Consider the following 18,970-nt stretch of genomic DNA (forward strand, 5'->3'; position numbering starts at 1 on the left):
CCTCTGTGAGTGAAGCAGGGATAGTATTAAGAATGAGAGAGAACTACACTAGATTTTTGGGAAGGTAAAGATCCTCAAATATGTTTGCCATTATTTCCCATTTCTCTTCAAAATTACCCTGGTGGGAAGATAAATTTTTGGATTTGTAGATTATACCTAATGTTCTTTATATACTTTTAGTTACATCTAAGTTATAAACACATATTTTCAGTCTTAGGCTTGAACTCAGGGCCTGGGCAATTTCCCTAAGCATTTTGTTAAAGGCTAGCACTCTACCACTTTGAGCCACAGAGCCACTTCTGGTTTTCTGGTGGTTGATTGGAGATGAGTCTCACAAACTCTCCTGTCAGGGCTGGCTTCCAACTGGGATCCTCGGATTTCAGCCTCCTGAGTAGTTAGGATTACAAGTATGATCCACCAGCAACCAACTCTAAGTTACATTTGAATAGGGCCCACAACATGTAGAGAAGGTTTGAAAAGTCACCACACAATTACTATTTATAATACTTTATTTAAATATTATAAGTCCAACGATTCTTCCCATATATTTAAATGTTATTTAAAAACACAAACTTGGCATTTACAAATATTTCCCAATGTGAAATTATATTTAGATATAGTCTAAATTTACTAATCTTCATACCAATTTTTATGTTATTTAAAATCTCAGTCCAAAATATCTGGTTAACACAATTCATAGTTTATATTGAATGTATCTGAGTTCTGAATGTATTAATTTGAGTATATCTGGCATAATCAGTAGTAATAAGAAGCAAATCTATTTTTAACTTTGTTATTAACTACTCACAATATACAATGAGAAAGATATCCAATGACGTGTAATTACATGAAAACTGAGAAGACTTGATACCCAAATGATTTGAGACTACTGTTTAAGTTTCCATAAAAATATTTCCTTTCCTGTTTTCATGTTTTGGTTTTCCTCTAGCTTTAGTGTGTGTAGTTGGAAAAACTTGAAATTACTAAGCCTTACTCAAGTGCTTCTATTTCAATTTTTATATTGATTACTTAAGAAAGATAGAAGAGCATATTAGTCAAGATTTCTTTTATCTTCTAAAGAATCAAATCAGTCAATGCAGAAACCACCATCCAACTAATTGAATTAACTTCAAGATAGAAAATCAGCAATATCCTGTGGAGGTAATTAAAAACAAAGGAACAGAAGCTCTTTATCTGGTAGTTGTACTTGCCTGGGCTTCCTGAGGCATTTGAGCTGCGTCCAGTTTGTCAGCAATAAAAGCTGCCAACTGTTTGTCAATGTATTCAAGAGACTCCTGAATTAAGTGTAAGGATTTTTCAATCTCCTGGGCGGACTGGATACTCTGTTCAAGCAACTTTTGCCTTCTCACAGCCTAAAGAAAAAGAAAAAACACATTATCTGAATATTACTCTTGGCAGTTCCCTATACTCCTGCTGCACAGTAAATGATGATTCCAGGCTCTTCCAATATCACCTTTTTGTAAGATAGATTTCGCAGCTTCCTGCCACTCATTCAGCTCTATTTATAATATTTTTAAAGGTAAGAAGAAAAAATAACTAGCACCCACAACTACAGACTTAGAAATCTCTAAAAGGAAAAACTAAGCTAAAAGAAAAGAGGATGTGTCCTATACGTCAAAGAAAGAGGCTGGAAAAAAAAAAACATTAGCAAAATAATCTAAGCTGCTGCAATCTGTTGTTCTCAGTCTGAATGTTCCTCCTGATCTCATTATATAGTTGAAGAGATTTGGTTTACTTAGAATAGGGTCATCGGCATCACAATCCAATTCAAAACAGATAATCCACTTCCACCAGAGAGACACATATACAATCTGTCCAGATTCTGCTCCTTTTCAAAAAAGAGAGTTTTAGATAACCATCTGGTTAAGGATTTATTTTGATTACTTTTTCAACCAGCTTTACACAGCTTTTCCCCCTCTTTTACAATTTGGATTATGGAAATGGTACAATTGGATTTGTGTTACTGCTGAAGTAGAACAAATGATAAGTAATCCTAATATATCTGAAATTAATCTTGATTGTTACTCTAAGTATGATTAGGATAATTTAACACTTTTAAGTATAAATAGCATGCTGAACAGATTGCAGTCTTTCTTCAAGGATTTTTTCACCTTTAAAAGAGAACTTTTAAAAGTAAAGAAGAGGACATGCGTCTTATTGGAAATTCCTTAAATCGTTCATCATACTCAGTCAATATTATTTATATATGATATTTAGATCTGATCATATCATTGAATAATATTCTCCTTCCTTAAGACTAGAACTGAAGTATTTAAATTGATCTTAAATTTTAAATTGCATATAGAATATTAAATACTCCATAGACAATGCAAATATTGGGTTTCAACTTGAATAATATTGGATAGATAATTATTTTTCAAAGAAGCCAATCTAAAATATAGTATTTCAAGGATAAAATTATATGCACCTTGATCAAGGGAAATGAAGAATCTATATTTTAGAAGGGAAGAGAGATTTCTCATCATTTTCCTGCAAACCATAAATCTTTTCTTCAAGATTTATCCAAGACTCTCTTCTTACTCTATATAAACATTTAGCATCAATGACATCCTACGTTTTGGCAACTCTCAATACTCTACCTCAAGTACATATTTGTACATCTTGTGTATATGGATGGATGGGTGGATGCATGCATACATGCATATGTATTCTTTATGTGTGCATACATACATACATACATATATATATATATATCCTCTGTGTGTGTGTTTCCACCTGTATGCTCCACAGCTATCAAAATTTAAAGTTTCAGAGTGTTGTTTTGAAAATGAAATTGTGTTTCTCTGATTAAAATCCTCTAAAGATATTTTTCTTAGGATATACTATTTATCCCTTAATATAGCTTAAAAATGCTTTTCTGCTGAAGTACCCACTATTCAATATGTTTTATTCCCATTTCTGTAAATAAATTTGTTTTTCATTTCCTAACAGAAACACACATATCACTTTGGATTACTGATTATGTCCCAAAATTATTTTTTCAGGAAAATCGTAACTTCACCATGTTTTTCCTTGGCCAGTTCATCTCTATTCAACTGTGGATTACATTCTATCCGGATTACATCCTATCCCTGACGCCTTCTAAATTTTGAGACATAACACTTGAATGTTTATTTTTTAGTGATAAGTAAAATTTCACACTTTTATAGTGTTTTTATTTTATTTTGATATTTCACTTCTAACACACACATTGTTATTTCTTTGTAGCATGGAATGACTAAATTAAGCCAATAAGCTACTTAATAGATGCCTTATCTGATATGCTTATAATTCATATATTGCCTCTTGAAATTTTTATATTCCTGAGCTTGTATTTGTCTTGGTTTGCACATGTATTAACATAACACATTGTAATTTTCCATTAATTGTGCATTGAGTGAATTTACTCTACACTCTCAATTCTAATGAGGTCAAGGATTATGGTTGACTTATACACTGCTATCAATTCACTAAAAAAATAGCTTTTCCAATGACTGGATAATGATACAAAAATGGGTTTAATGAAAAAACATAAAAGTGAAAGTAGTTTAATCCAAGGAATTTACAAAAGAAATTGAAAAGTGAAAGGTGACCACTTGCTGAGAAATATATCCTTTGGAGAAAAGTTTGTCCTATTATTTTCAGATCAAAATTATCATAATACAGTGAGACATTATTTGTAGCAATCTTTAATCCATTCCTACTAAAATATACTTTTTGCTCCTTTCATTAGCATCAAGTACCTTTGCAAGAGTATGTCATTTTGACAAGATTGATTACGAAGACCATTCCTTGTACTCTAATTCAAACATAGTTTCTTTGTCTCAGTGAAAACTTCAAGTAGAACATATGTCATATGATAATTTAGATAACAGTACTCACATTCATAATCAGAGCCTTCTGTATTGCAGATTAAAATATAGCCTACACAGACCTTTTCCACAGAAGTGATTCTGTAACAAACACATACCAGCCTTTTGAAAAGTGGTTGAATAGTCCCTTCAGTCTTACAATATGCAGTACTTGCCTGCTCAGGCCTTGTTTAAATTTTATTGCTTTTCTAGCTCAATGCGAAAATAGCCTACTCTTTAATGTACACCTAATTGAATTTTAATAAAAATATTAAATAATGCAATACAGAATAATTTTAAGCACAAATATAACCTCAATTTTATGTTTAGAATTTTTTCTATGAACAAGATTAAATGGAAGGAAAGGAGAAGTATGGCTTATGAGGTCATGATAGAGTTGGTCTGAGGTGGGTTGGTTCTTACTTGGCTTGGCACTCAATAAGTGAGACTTTATTACACAGTTTCTTTGATTATCCCAGGAAGTAAAAATACCTGATGTCAATCCAGTTTTGCAGAATTTTTGAACTAATCGTTCATAAGATACCTTGTATTTCTAAATATCTTATTAGGCAAACATTGCTGGTGCCAGACTTGTGGATTTTCTAATGCTCTGCTCACTTGACCTATGGTTTCTCATTGAATGAAGTTGATAGAATGTCTTTAATTCTAACTGGATATTTTTGATACTTTAAACACTGTTCAATTGTTTAAAATATTTATGCTTCAGGGCTGGGATGTAGCTCAGTGGCAAAGCATTTGCCTAGCAACTGCAACGTCCTAGTTTCGATCTTCAGTACCCCCCCCCCAAAAAAAAAGGATGGAAAAGACAAGAAATACAGTTTTAAAAATGTTTATGTTTCAGAGATCATTAATTGACAAAATTTTGAATATCCATATTTTGCAGAAGACAGATGAATAAGTGATATTTTCTTAGTATGAACAGTGGCTGGGAGTAGGAATTCTGTAAGAGACAGGCAGAAAGCAAATCTAATTCATTCATTGAACTGAAAACTCAGACAAGGACACTAGTGAATTATCTGACAGCCTCACTTAATTTCTAAGACAGTCCTAGCTAAGAACTTTTCTACTTGAAGTCTTAAGTTTAATGAAAAAGAAATGTTTGTCAGTTAAAAGAAAGGTAATTTATTCAAGTACTAATTAATAAAATAATCAAATTAAGTGAATCATGTTGGTAGATTTGAAAGCATTTTTGGTGCCAGTGTTGGGGCTTGATCTCAGGGCTTACCACTGTCCCTTGAGCATAATAAGGCTAACACTTTACCATCGGAGCAATAGCCACCCTTCCAGCTTTTTGGTGGTTAATTAGCAACAAGAGTCTCACATCCTTATCTGCCCTTATTGGCTTCAAACCATGATTCTTAGATCTTGGTCTCCTAAGTAGCAAGTATTATAGTGATGAATTGCCAATTCATTTCCATAGCTTTTACTTTCTTTACTCTTTTAATTAATGTAAGAGCTCATTTGAAGTATCACCATTGTGATTTTTGATTTGAAGTTTACTATTCACCTGAAAGCAATATTTTCTAAGTCCATTTCATTCTCAAAAGTGAATACTACAAAACATCCAAAAGTTTACAAGAGAGGTAGAAAAATTTCTCTTAAGTACCCCACAAACCTACTTTTATCAAAACTCTATGAAGATTTTGGATACAAATCAAAATCTATGACCTAGGGAAAAATGGAGGTGACTTCTGTGAATATCTCAAGGAGAAATAAGTTTTAATATTTAAAAATTGTTGCTCCAGGCAAGCGAATATACCTTGAAGACCATCATAACTGCTTGTCTAGAGATTCTAACGTGAGAGATATAAAAAAGACAATTAGAAATGATGACTAGTAGTGAAGTTTATATTAGTCTTTGTGCAGCACATAGTTTTTCATAGGTCAAAAGAATACTAAAGAAGTCATCTATGTTTTAGTTATCTATCATGAATATTGTCAATGAAGTAAGTGTATCACAGGGTCAAAAACATTAAAGATATGTTAATAGGATTGAGGAACATCTTCAAGACCCAATTAAGAGTCCACATTTATAATCCAAAGAAAGCTCATGCTTGTGTCTCTTTAAAAAAAAAAGAAAAAGAAAAAAGAAGCAAAAGGCACTATAGAACACATTTTCTTCTATTACCCTCATGCTTACATCCTAGGCCAATGATGAATAAAATGATCTGAAAGGTAAGAGAAGGCAGTGAAAGGAAATTAACAGATCACTTTCTATTTCCATGATCTAGGCCATAGCTTAAGTGTAAGCTAAAAACGTAGGAAAATATTACACTGACAGTGAGATTGCATATTTAAGTAGAAACAAGCTACAATCAGCTCTTCATTACAACACATACCAGAAAGCAATAGAATCAATTCAAGGTGCCATTAAAAATAGTAATGGGCCTGGAATGTGGCCTAGTGGTAGAGTGTTTGCCTTAGCATATATGATTCCTTGGTACCACATACATAAAAAAACCAGAAGTGGTGCTGTGGCTCAAATAGTAGATTGCTAGCCTTAAGCAAAAAAACTCAAGGACAGTGTCCAGTCTCTGAGCTTGAGCCCCAGGACTGGCAAAAAAATTTTAAGTAAAAAACATTTTGAGAAGAAATAATTTCATTTTTGTGTTCTTCTTGTCTAAGATTATGCAGGAAACTGCTGACAGCTGATGAATTCAGCACTGGCTAAACTGAAGTGGAGTTAGAAGAAAAAAATGAATATCACAAACACCTACAATGCTGCCGAGGGAAAGATAGGAAGTAGTACATATAAGGCATGAAAAGATAAAAAAGGACCTGGAAGAGTATGTCTCAGAAGCACTGAAGATTGGAGCAGCATTGTGTGTGTAGAAGACTTAGAAATATGTGGTGATATTTTTTTCATGCAATATCCAGAAAATTGCAGTTTATAAACATCTGCCAATAAAATGAATACAAATAATCCATGTGTGTACAACTTCTTATATAAAATGTGTCAACTGATTGCTAACTTCAATAAACCACAAGCAAAATTTTGTGGCATAATCTATGGATTGTTAAGAATATTTTGTTTGCTCAGAAACAACTTCATGGCATTTTTAATTGTTTAGAATTTCTAAAAGAAGCTGTAATTGAAGTAGATCTTGGGGTTTATTATTGACTTAGATCTCCTTTGGCTTTGATTAAAAGCATTCAATTTTTCATAATTTTGCATACTGCTCTGAAAGTTACAGATACTTACCAATTTATATTAATAATATCTGGAAATCTGGCATGCTTAAAATAGCTTTAAGGAAATAATGCTTTCAAGAAGAAACCAGCCAGGATTTTGCAATTGGAATTAAATGGCTATTGAGGTAAAATCGGGGAATAAATTAATATATAGTAAAATGTAAACAGCTTATCACAGTCTTAAAAATGACAGAAATGTTGCTTTTTGTTCTTTCTAATTAGTTCATTCCATTTGTCCCCAAAATAATTAGATCTCATACAGTATCACATGGACAAGAAAGACCAAATAAATAAAAATCTGTGTTGCTTTAAGCCATGTGGAATATGAATCTTATAGGGGCTCACGTACAACTGGCTTTGTTGCATATTTATTCATGTATTTGATAGATGTGTAGGCTATAAATGATTAGAGAGATAATTATACATGTTTAAATAGACATTCTTTATAAGACAATGTTACATTTTTCACACAAACCTTACAGATTTATTATTATTGTTACTGGATCTGAATCCATTTGAGGCAAGGGAACCAAGTACAAGAAGCTTGTTGTAATTTCCTTTATAAGAAAGGAATAAAAATGTTAAGATCATCAGTGTCTAGGTTAGAAGCAATTTCATCTGTTTAAGGACATATCAGGACACTGAAGTTCTTCCATGACCTCTGAGGGAACCATGGTTGAAAGTAATGCTTGGGAATCAATTTATCAAAGAAACTTGACATCAGATAGCCATCACGCTCAAGTAAAGCACTTCTAGAATGGTCAGAGAGCTGTATAGTAATATATTTAAGGCATTTCTGAATTTTTGCTGCATTCATTTATCTTTACGTGTAGAAAAATAAAATTGGTCTTCTTTGACAGAAACAAACTGATATCTTCCCTCTAAAAGTGATGAACTTATACTTCAGTAAACATAGAAAAAAATCTACAGAGTTCAAATTATCTAAGCTTTCTTTCTCTATATAACTTGAGAAGCCTCCCTGGTCAGTAAAATCTCTGGCAAAATAGCAAAGATATTTTTTGAGTAGTTATGCAATAATAGTATGAAAATCCACACTTTATCAAAGTAATATTTGGTTAATAGTCCACATAAATAAAATATCATTTTCTGATAGAGAACTATGTGACAAAATCAGTCTGAATATATGAACACATATTATGGCACTAGTCTGAATCTGTAATATAAATCAAAAATCAGAATCTGGGGATAAAATCAAGTTGTAGTAAAAAGTAGAGAGTAGAGTTCAGAAAGAAAGGTAGCATTACAAGTCAATGATGTATAATTACTTAAAATTACTTCCAGCATACTAATTTGACATAGAACTCATTGAAAGGTTCCTCAGTACTGGTCAGTCACCTCGGCACACAGGACTTACACCTGTAAACTTAGATATTTAGTAGGCTAAGACCTGAGGACCATGATTTGAAGGCAGCCTGAGCAGGAAAGTCCATGAGATATTCATCTCAATTAACCACTCATGCATATGTACAATCTCGTGAACTCATGCATGCATGAATGCATATATGCATGCACGACTGCATATATGCATGCACATATGCACACACACACACACACACACACACACACACACACACACGCTGGAAGTATGGAAGTTGAGCTGTTACTGAAATGGTTGAACACCAGCCTTGATGGGAAAATCCTAGCCATAACAGAGACCAGTCCCTGAGTTTAAGCTTCACTACTGGCGCACAAAAAGAAAAGCATTCAGACTCTCAGGATGAACAATGGACATGGTGTTTCTGGCCTCCCTGATTTTATATAAAACTATAAACAATATTTATGTAACTCTGTTTTACTGAGTAATTACAAGGTTGCAAATGTTGGCCATGAATGAAATACATTTGTGTAATCAGTTAGGTCATCTCAAATAGAGCTTGATGGTTCAGAATACTCAAGTCAATATAATTCATCACATCAACAAGAGCAAGGAAAAGAACCACATGATTATCTCAATAGATGCAGAAAAAGCATTTGATAAGATACAATACCTCTTTATGATAAAAAAGCTATGGAAAAACTAGGAATCCATGGAACAGTCCTCAGTATGAGGCTGTGTATGACCAGTGTACAGCTAGTATTATACTTATTGGTGAAAACTGAAGCTGGTCCCACTAAAATCAGGACTGAGAGAAGGATGTCCAGTCTTTGAATTCTTTTTCAATATAGTGTTAGAATTCCTAGCTAGAGCAATAAGCCAAGAAGTAAACATAAAGGGGATCTAAATAGAGAAAGATGCAGTAAAACTTTTCCTCTTTGCAGATGACATGATTCTGTAGTTAAAGAACACTTTAAGTTACTTGAGCTGATACAAAATTTGGAAAAGTAGCAGGGTATAAAATAAGCCCCCCAAAATCAAGGGCCAGTAACTTGTTCTAGTGACAGAATGCTTGCCTAGCATGCACAAAGACCCGGGTTCGATTCCTCGTGTACCATGTACATAGAAAAAAGTCAGAAATGGAGCTGTTTTCTCAAGAGCTCTAATCTTCAGAAAACTCAAGGACAGTGTTCAGGGCATGCTCTAAAGCCCAGGACAGGTCCCCCCAAAATCAATGGCTTATATAGGATGAGGATAAATGAATGGACCTCCAGGATATGGAAATAAGAGCTGTATAATGTGTGATTGCTGTTCTTAATGCACTGTTATTTCTCATCTCTTTTGGTGTCCCTAGGTTATTCTCATATTGTTACAGTATCTTACCTTGTTATCTGGTATATTGTATATATGTTTGTTTATTTGAAATAGGAAAGGGAGGGGGATAAACAAGATGAAGGGAGGGGTTGTGGGAGGGAAATGGGAACAAAAACATCAGAAAGGGTATCAATGTGTGTGAAGTAATGCACCTTCTATCTGGTGACTATAACTGTAACCCCTCTATTAATTATAATAAAAAATCAGTGGCTTTCCTATATGCTGACAATGAAACGAGTGAGGCAGATATCAGGAAAATAACTCCTTTTGCAATAGTCTCAAAAAAACCCTTAGGAATTAACAAAGGAAGTAAAGGACCTCTATGTTGAAAACTTTAAAAACCTGAAATAGGAAATTAAAGAAAAAATAAAGAACTGGGAAAACTTCCCATGATTCTGATTAACATCATGAAAATGGTAATATTTCCAAAGGCTATCTACAAATTCAATGTAATATCCATCAACAGCCCAATGCCATTCTTTAATGAAATAGAGGAATCAATCCAAAATTCGTAATTCATATGAAATAATAAAAGACCCCATATAGCCAAAGCAATCTTTAACAGAAAGAGAAGTGTTGGAGGAATATCCATACCATACTCCAAACACTATTACAAAGCTATATTAATAAAAACAGCATTGTACTGGCACATGAACAGCATTGAGTACCAATAGAATAGAACTGATGAGTAAGAAATTGGTCTGCAGATCTATGGCCAACTAATCTTCGATAAGATCCTATAGCCAACTAATCTTCGATAAGATCCTATAGCCAACTAATCTTCGATAAGATCCTATAGCCAACTAATCTTCGATAAGATAGCCAAAAAAATAAAATGGAAGAAAGACAGCCTCTTCAACAAATGGTGTTGGCAGAATTGGTTAAACACCTGTAGAAAATTAAAATTGGATTCTTCCGTGTCACCCTGCATCAGAATCAATTCCAAATGGATCAAATACCTTAAAATAACAGCAGATAATATAAATTTTTTATAGTAATGAATAGGAGATACGATAGGACACATTGGCACAGGTTGAAACTTTCTTAAGAAAGGCCCAGAAACACAACAAATCAAAGAAAGTTTCAATAAACGGACTGCATTAAACTTCACAGCTTTTGAATGGCAAAGGACATAGCTAGCAAGTTAAATAGAAAGCCCACAGAGTGGGAGATCTCCGTTAACCATACAACAGACAAAGGCCTCATATCTAAAATAGACCTACAGCTAAAAAAATTAAATCTTTCAAAAATAAATCCTCAAATAAACAACCATCCTTTTAAAGTGTGGGTTGAATATATAGAGAAATCTCTGTAGAGGAAATAAGGGTGGCCTACAGACATGAAAAAATGCTCAACATTTCTGCCTATTAAAGAAATGCAAATTGAAACAACTTTGAGATTTCATCTCATCCCAGTTAGAATGGCCATTATCCTTTACTGTGATGTGGGTCTGCAATAATTTTAGCCCAGTCTTCCATTTCTTTTGAAATGAAAGGCTCTGCATTTTGTTGATCAATCATCATTGCGATTAGTTTCTTCTTGAAAAAACTAGAAAACTCTCCATCTTTCATGGGATTTCTGGACTGACTGATCCATTTCAATACTTCCCCAGATCATGAGGATTAATAGTATTTATTCACTGTAAATACACCTCATTACTTCCCTGGCTTTAGAGAAGGTAAGTATAAGATAGAACATGTTTTTTATTTCCTAAGGCATTGTCCAAATTCTATGAAAAACTCTATATCTAGCTTAGTAAATATTTGCACACTTTTATTTTAAGGTTATTATAATGATTCTCTAAGTGGATAAAACAAAAGTCCAGTTTTGTAGAAAAGAACTCCTGCCAGGATCTTGGCTGTAATAAGATCCATTTGGCTGGAATGTTTACCTCAAACAGTAGCAAAAAACTATAAGCAACAGTTGCATTTCCTTCTGCCTTCCAAACCTTCTGTATAATGCCTGAGTAGCAGGTTGAAATTACCAAAGGAAGTGTGTTCAGCTATGAGCATGGGAAACCAAATACACACTGGCAAAATTTTGTATTAAACTGATTCCATGTGAGAGGCCACCGTCTTCTGCCATATGATACTCTTTCAAAAAATTAAGCTTGTTGAAATAGACATATGTTGGTTGCATAACTAGTTTATCATTTCTTCCTTCCCCAGAGTGATATCTTCTCCACATCTTGAATTGAACCTTATTAAAATGTCATTGTTTACATGAGGGTAGAGATGCAGGTCTCAGGTAATCAGGGCCTCAATTATGGGATTGCTCTAATTGCATAAGTAACAAAAAGTTTAAAATTAGCTTTTGGAACCATTTCTATAGCCATGTAGACCTGCTTAGGGCCTTTCACAGAAGATATGCTAATTTCATCTAGATCATGACCCAAGAGCGGGACAGTGGTATTATACTGAAGATGACAGTTATGCCTTTTCTATGCTACCCAAAGTTGCTATGCTTTCCTACAAGAAAGTGCTCATTGTAATCCAGCAGGGATTTTTGGCTGTGAAGACAATCATTGTTTCCCCTGCTTGGTTTAATTGTTCAGAAATTGGAAATGAGTTTTATCTCTCCAATACAGAAATCATCCAGCTGTGATGAACAGTGAATGGGCACATAATGTTCATGGGCCACAATAGAGATGAATCTGAGATAAAGGGCCCTTTAGCAAAGTGGACTGCATTAATCATGCTTGAATGAAGGTCTAGATTACTGTTCCAAAACCTGAATCAATATCACAGTCTATAGGAACTATTCCAAACACAGTTTCTAGGCTTAATCAAAATGTACTGAACATGAAACTCAAATGTATTTAAAGGAGATATGTATTTAGAGATGTGTAATGTCACTAAACCCTCCCATCTGTTGATTTGGATCATTATTGAAAATTGAGAAGACTTATAAACAGTGAAAAAAGAAATCATGCCTTAAATAAGAAATAAATAATAATTGATCTGAAAATAAAATTAATTGTGCTTATGACAAAAATAACAAGAAGAATGCTAATAACTTTATTTTAAAGCTGGAAGCCATAAAAATATAAACAAGTTAACATAGCACAAACAATACTCCAGCATCATTTTCTATTGTTAGTTGAAATTCATTGAATGTCCCTGTGTATGTTTTGGTGAAAAATAGTTTTTTGAATTTAGAAATTTAGAAAATATCCTTTTTGGTATTTTTGTTGTTGATGATGGTAGTGGGGCTTGAATTCTGGGCCTGGGCATTGTCCCTGAGCTCTTTAGCTCAAGGCTTGCACTCTACCACGTGAGCCACAGTGCCACTTCCTAGAAAATATTCTTATACCTCATTTTACACATGGATTTTCCCTAAATGCTAATGTATATCACAAATAGATGTTATGCCATATTCCCCTATTTCTCTCTTCTAAAAATAAGTTACTTCAGGTGTATTTGAAAATTAAAGATTTGATATTTAACCCCTAGATGAGGTAATTTGAAAACAAACTGTTTTAGAAAGAGCCTTGACTGAGAAATTAAGATGTAAGAGACAGATGCATATTTTTCTTGACAATAGTATTTTATGTTTTAAGACATAAACAGTAATATAAATTATGATAAAACAGCATAGATAAAATAAGTGTTATAGATATGTTTCATTAAAATAAAGAGGAAAACAGTGTTTAAAGAAGAGTTAAATAGGTAATAAGATTAAAAGAAAAAATTCACATAAAAAACTCCCACCAGATGTCCTTGGCTTATGGCCATAATCCCACCTACTCAAGGAGGTTGAGCTCTGAGGACCTTGATTGAAAGCAAGGCCAGGAAGGTAAGTCTGTAAGACTCTCATTTCCAATTAATCATAGAAAAATCCAGAATTAGCACTGTGGCTCAAGTGGTAGAGTACAAAGACATGAGCAAAAGGAGCTCAACGACAACACTTGGGCCCAGAGTTCAAACACGAGGTCTGGCAAAATGAAACAAAGAAAACCCAGTTCCCACAATGTTAATATATCCAGTCATACAACAGATCTAACTTTTCATTAGGTGGCTTTAGATCTTAATATCACAAATTTTTCAGTTATTTATTTCTATTGTAATTTTTGGTGAGGATATTCAGTCAATAAATTATAGGACTTTTTAAGATTGGTTGTCATTCATGGATCTATTCACATTTGATCATAAAAATGTTAATGTTGCCCCAAAGCAAACAAAAACTTTTTATAGTAAATTTTAATATTGAATTATTAGATACATAAATGCAAAAATATGCAAACATATATATGTATATATATACAAGTATATGGGTCTTTGTGTGTCCCTTTGTGTCTGGATCAAAAAATAATATTTTCCAATGGTTTTACACACAAAAAAGGATAAAATTAGCTACCATCATAGAAAACATCTTTAAAATATCCATGCAAGGGAACAAAGAAAGATTATCCCTGGATTGTTAAATTTATTTAAGGATAATGATTGAAGTAGTACTTATGAAAAAAATGAGTCGCAGTTGATTGGAATAAAAATGAAACATGTTTAATATGTACCATTTTCTGATGAAGGTTATATACTTTTTGATTCTTGTATATATAGAACAGAATAATTCCTAAATTCATGACTCATGTTAAGGTATTATTAAAAACAAGAATCACACATATATTTGCAGTCACTCAGATTACTTACTTGATTATTCAATTACTTAGGAAAGAAAGACACTCTTCTCAGATCAAAGTGAAAATACAGCAAACAGAGAAGGAATTTTTTTCTTTTTCTTTTCTTATTGCCAGTCCCGGGGCTTGAACTCAGGGCCTAAGCTCTGTCCTAGGGCTTTCTCAAGACTAGAGCTCTGCCACTAGAGTCTCAGAACCACATCTGGCTTTTTCAATGTATGTGATATTGAGGAATCAAACCCAGGTCTTTGTGCATGCTATGCAAGCACTCTACCAATGGGCAAACTCCCAGCACGAGAAGGATATTTTTCTAATTAAAAAAATAGCAAACACGGGGGGTGGGTTGTGGGTGGGGGGGAGGGTAATGGGTACCAAGACATGTGAAAGGGTATCAATGTATGTGAATTAATGCACCTTCTATCAGGCAAATATCATGTAACCCTTTTATTAATTACAATAAAAAATAGCAAACATATTTATGCCTATTTTTCATACCTTAAAAACGGTCGGGATATTTCAATTTATCACCTTTGTGGAACCATTACACAAGTGTCTTTTTTCCATTGAAATATAATCACTTTGTGCAATTATTAAAGTTATTATGAGAACAGTTTGCATCATCCACTACTCAGCTGGATAGTAGAGTCACCTTAAACCTTTGTCTTAATAGTCTGCTTGCCTGCAAATTTTACACAAAGATAATTTTTCTTTTACTTTTTATAAAATCACAGACTATTTGGTTTAGGAAAGCCAACAGTCAGGAAATCTATTATCTTTCTACTAAGAAAAGAGTAATGTCTAAGGAAAATGAAAACAGTGAAATGTTTAATCTTAGAAGTATCTATTATGAATAAACTATAAAATTGAAAAATTCTACTTTTTGAAATTCTAAAATCTTTTCTTGGTGGATCATTCCCAAGCAAGTATTTGACCCTTTAATAGTCTGTATGTTGGAGGCTAAGTTCTTAAGTCTTGAAAATTTTCAAAAGTAATTCAAATGTGAAGATGAAGACATAAAACAAGCCAGGCATCAGTGATCCAGTAATGGCAGTGATGCCTGTACTCCCACCTACATAGGAGTCTGAAATCTGAGGGCCATTGTTCAAAGCCAGCCTAGGCAGGGAAGTCTGTAAGAACCTTACCTCCAATAAAATACTAAGAAAAAACTATCAGGCCAGGAGTTTGGCCTAGTGGTAAAGTGCTTGCCTACCATGCACCAACACCCAGCGTTCGATTCCTTGGTACCACATATATAGAAAAAAAGCTGGAAATGGTGCTCTGGCTCCAGTAGCAGAGCTCTAGCTTTGAGAAAGCTCAAGGATAGTGCTCAGACCTTGAGTTCAAGGCCCAGGACTGGCAAAAAAAAGAAAAAAATACTAAGAAACAGAAGTGGTACTGTGGCTCAAGTGGTAGAGTACTAGCCGTGAGCACAAAGGTTCAGGGACAGCATCCACGACCTAGGATTGTCAAAAAAATGTATACATATGATACAACATTCTATTCTTGCCTGCTTGCATTTACAACTTTTTAAACAAGGATTCTGCAATTTTCCTTCTATACTGGGCATCCAACACCTGTAGCTTGCACTAATCACAACAATTTGGGCAAACGATCAACAGTTGAAATGCAGAAAAAGGCAGAAATATGAACCTAAAGTTGAATAACTTAGTAGAGATTTATGAAATTCACATTAAAAAACCTGGGACACAGTGACACAGTAAGAAAAGATTTTGTAAGTCATGGTATACTGCTATAAGAATTATTTATAAAATACACTACAAAAATAATGGGCATAAATATTATCAAAACATATGTATGAAAATTTTATAAAACTCATTTTATGTAATCAGTATACACATTGATAAAAAGAAACTATGCTAATATTTATAATTGGATACTTATGTTTAAATGAAGTTGATGTTTATTATTAGCTAAAAATTGTGACAGGGTTTCTGTCCATAATTTTCACTCTTCGCTTTTTGTTATCTTTAGTAAAAATAAATTTTACTTTGTGAAAAAAATCCTTCCATTTTGTTTACATCCCCTCTTCTCATTGTTACCTTTTGTTCATAGTTTGGCCCTCTAGCTTTGAGACTATCTTCTGTAGTTTACTGTTTCATTTTCTCTTAATAGGTTAAGATGTAATTAAAAGCACAAATTTTGGAGTATTTAGACTTTATTGTGATTTTTCCATCCTTTAGCTTATATTGTATAATAGATACAGTGCAAATTTTCACAAAATTATTTTAACATTTTATTTGTACATCTGGCAATTCTAATAACTGAAATTCTAGAAAGGCTGTCTAAACACATCTTGTGTCATTTCATGATGAGTTTTTTCTGTAATGTGTTTGTATGTTCACATAAATGTGTGTTTGAGCACATGCATGTGTATGTGTCTGTGTCTGTGTATGTGTGCGTGCATGTGTGTGTACCCAATTCCATAGAGTTTTATCTGTGAGCTTCTGATCAGTGTTCAAGAGTTAGTAACATGGAGCTATATTAATTTAATCTTTTATTTGGGTATTCTTTGATTCTTTCTGGTGCTATACACTGGAGACATCTTTAGTTTCTCATTTACTGGTGATATAAATATAATTATTCTATGAGTCTTTAATCAGTGAAAAGAGTAAAATGTTATGTCAGGACTTTCCCCAGACAGACAGAATTTCCTGTGCCCATTACTTTACTGATTATGTAACTCCAATTTTATGAATTCTCCCTGTATAGCTGAGCCCACATTTGCCGAAACTGAGTCCTAGATTAATTCCCTACCAAATGACTTCCTTCATTTATACGTAATCTGGATTTCTAGAGTTTGTTTTTCATTACAAAGCAAAACAAGGATCAGTGATCCTAATTATATTACTTCATTGGCTATTTTATTCTATTTTATTTCCTTGACCTTAAAATGCTTACTTATACTTCTTGTCAGGAAGGATATGTTTAAAGTGTATTTGTTGGACATTTTCCAGCATCTCTGTTATTTGCAGAGGTTATTTTAGGCGACATTAGCTATCTCAGGCTAGGAAAGGAATTCTGTCTCATCTTGACATCTGTAAGCTAATCAAATTCATGTCAGAAAATTGATTTGGGATTACGTTTGACATTGTTTACAAGTTCTTACAAAAAGGACTTATAAAACTGTGCTTAATCATGACTATTACTTCTATTATAAATTGACATTTCCTTAAATGCTAACAAAGTCACGAAATACATTCCTTTACTAGACAAAAGGTTTTTCTATAAAATTAAACCTCATTACTGATAGAATAGCAGTTATTGTCTTGAGTTGAAAATAATGTCAATATTCATGCATTCTGGTCAAATTTTGCTAAGCAATATGTGACACATCAATCATGATTAGCTGGGAATAATTAATGAGTCCCTCTAGCTATCTATACAAAATTTACCAATTTAGATTTTGACTATTTTCTATTTTCTTTTACTATCCATTTTTTAATGTCAGGTGACATGACTTATAGACATATTTACAAGGGACAAAACTCTTCAAGAAAACTGATCAACTAATATAACAAAAACTGATAAAGTTATGAGATTTTCAATATATAGTTTTTGTATTTAGGAGTCTAAATTTTTAATTAGTCCTAATGCTTTAAAGCTTATAGTGAAAAGTGGTGCTGTAATTCCAGCACTTACCAAACTAAGGCAAAAGAATCATGATTTGGAGGCCAGACTCATACTTGCTTCAAATTAAATTAAATCAGTCAATCAATAAGTAAATCAGTATCTGGAAAGGAAGGATGGAAGGAAAAAATGAAGGACGGAAGTAAGAAGGAAGGAAGGAAGGAAGGAAGGAAGGAAGGAAGGAAGGAAGGCAGGCAGGCAGGCAGGCAGGCAAAGGAAAGGATGGAAGCAAGCCAGAACTGGAACTACGGTTTAAGTAGTAGATTGAAAACATTGAGTTAGGAGGCTCAAGGGTACAATGCCCTGTATTTGAGTTCAAGCCCCACAATCAGTAAAACAATAAAAATATATATGATTTCTTATGACTTTTGGTACCTCCTGATTTGATAACCATGCTGCAAATCAATCCTGTGAGTAGAAAATATGATTATTAAGAGTGAAGATGCCTTCTTAAAATCATGAAGGTAATATATTACGTATCTGAGTGTAAACTCACATTCTGAAATTAGGAATGGAATCCAGAATATCTCTTTTAAATATTCATAGGCAATAATAACCAGGATGTTTGACTGATTTAACAGGCAACTGAATATTTTACCTTACTTTTGAATAATTACAACTACAAAAAAACACAAGGTAGGAAATTTAAAAAGATCTTCCAAAAACATTTGACATAGGCATTGGAGAAACAACAGGATTAATGGCTCATCTTCAGAAAAAATAATGTTTTATTTAAAAAAAGATTATGTTTTTCTTTAGCAATAATATAGTGACTTTGAATTCTATGCTACTTTCAGAAAGAACGCATTGCCCCACTTGTAAGGAAATGGAAAGACTTAGAAAAAAATCATATTAAGTGAAGTAAGCCAAACTCAAAGGAACATAGGATCA

At 33.3% G+C, this 18,970-nt stretch overlaps 1 protein-coding gene across 1 annotated transcript in view; it reads right to left on the bottom strand.

The window, feature by feature from the left end:
* The window catches only part of Dmd (dystrophin), a 1,999,854-nt gene that overhangs the window by 1,303,215 nt on the left and 677,669 nt on the right, over positions 1–18,970 (bottom strand). The window contains exon 30 of the mRNA XM_090326714.1: positions 1,212–1,373. Within this exon, the coding sequence (XP_090182840.1) occupies positions 1,212–1,373 (162 nt within the window). The remainder of the gene's footprint in view (positions 1–1,211; positions 1,374–18,970) is intronic.

This window comes from Megascapheus bottae, chromosome X (genome assembly GCF_031878675.1).
Source record: "Megascapheus bottae isolate mThoBot1 chromosome X, mThoBot2.hap1, whole genome shotgun sequence".
NCBI lineage: Eukaryota > Metazoa > Chordata > Mammalia > Rodentia > Geomyidae > Megascapheus > Megascapheus bottae.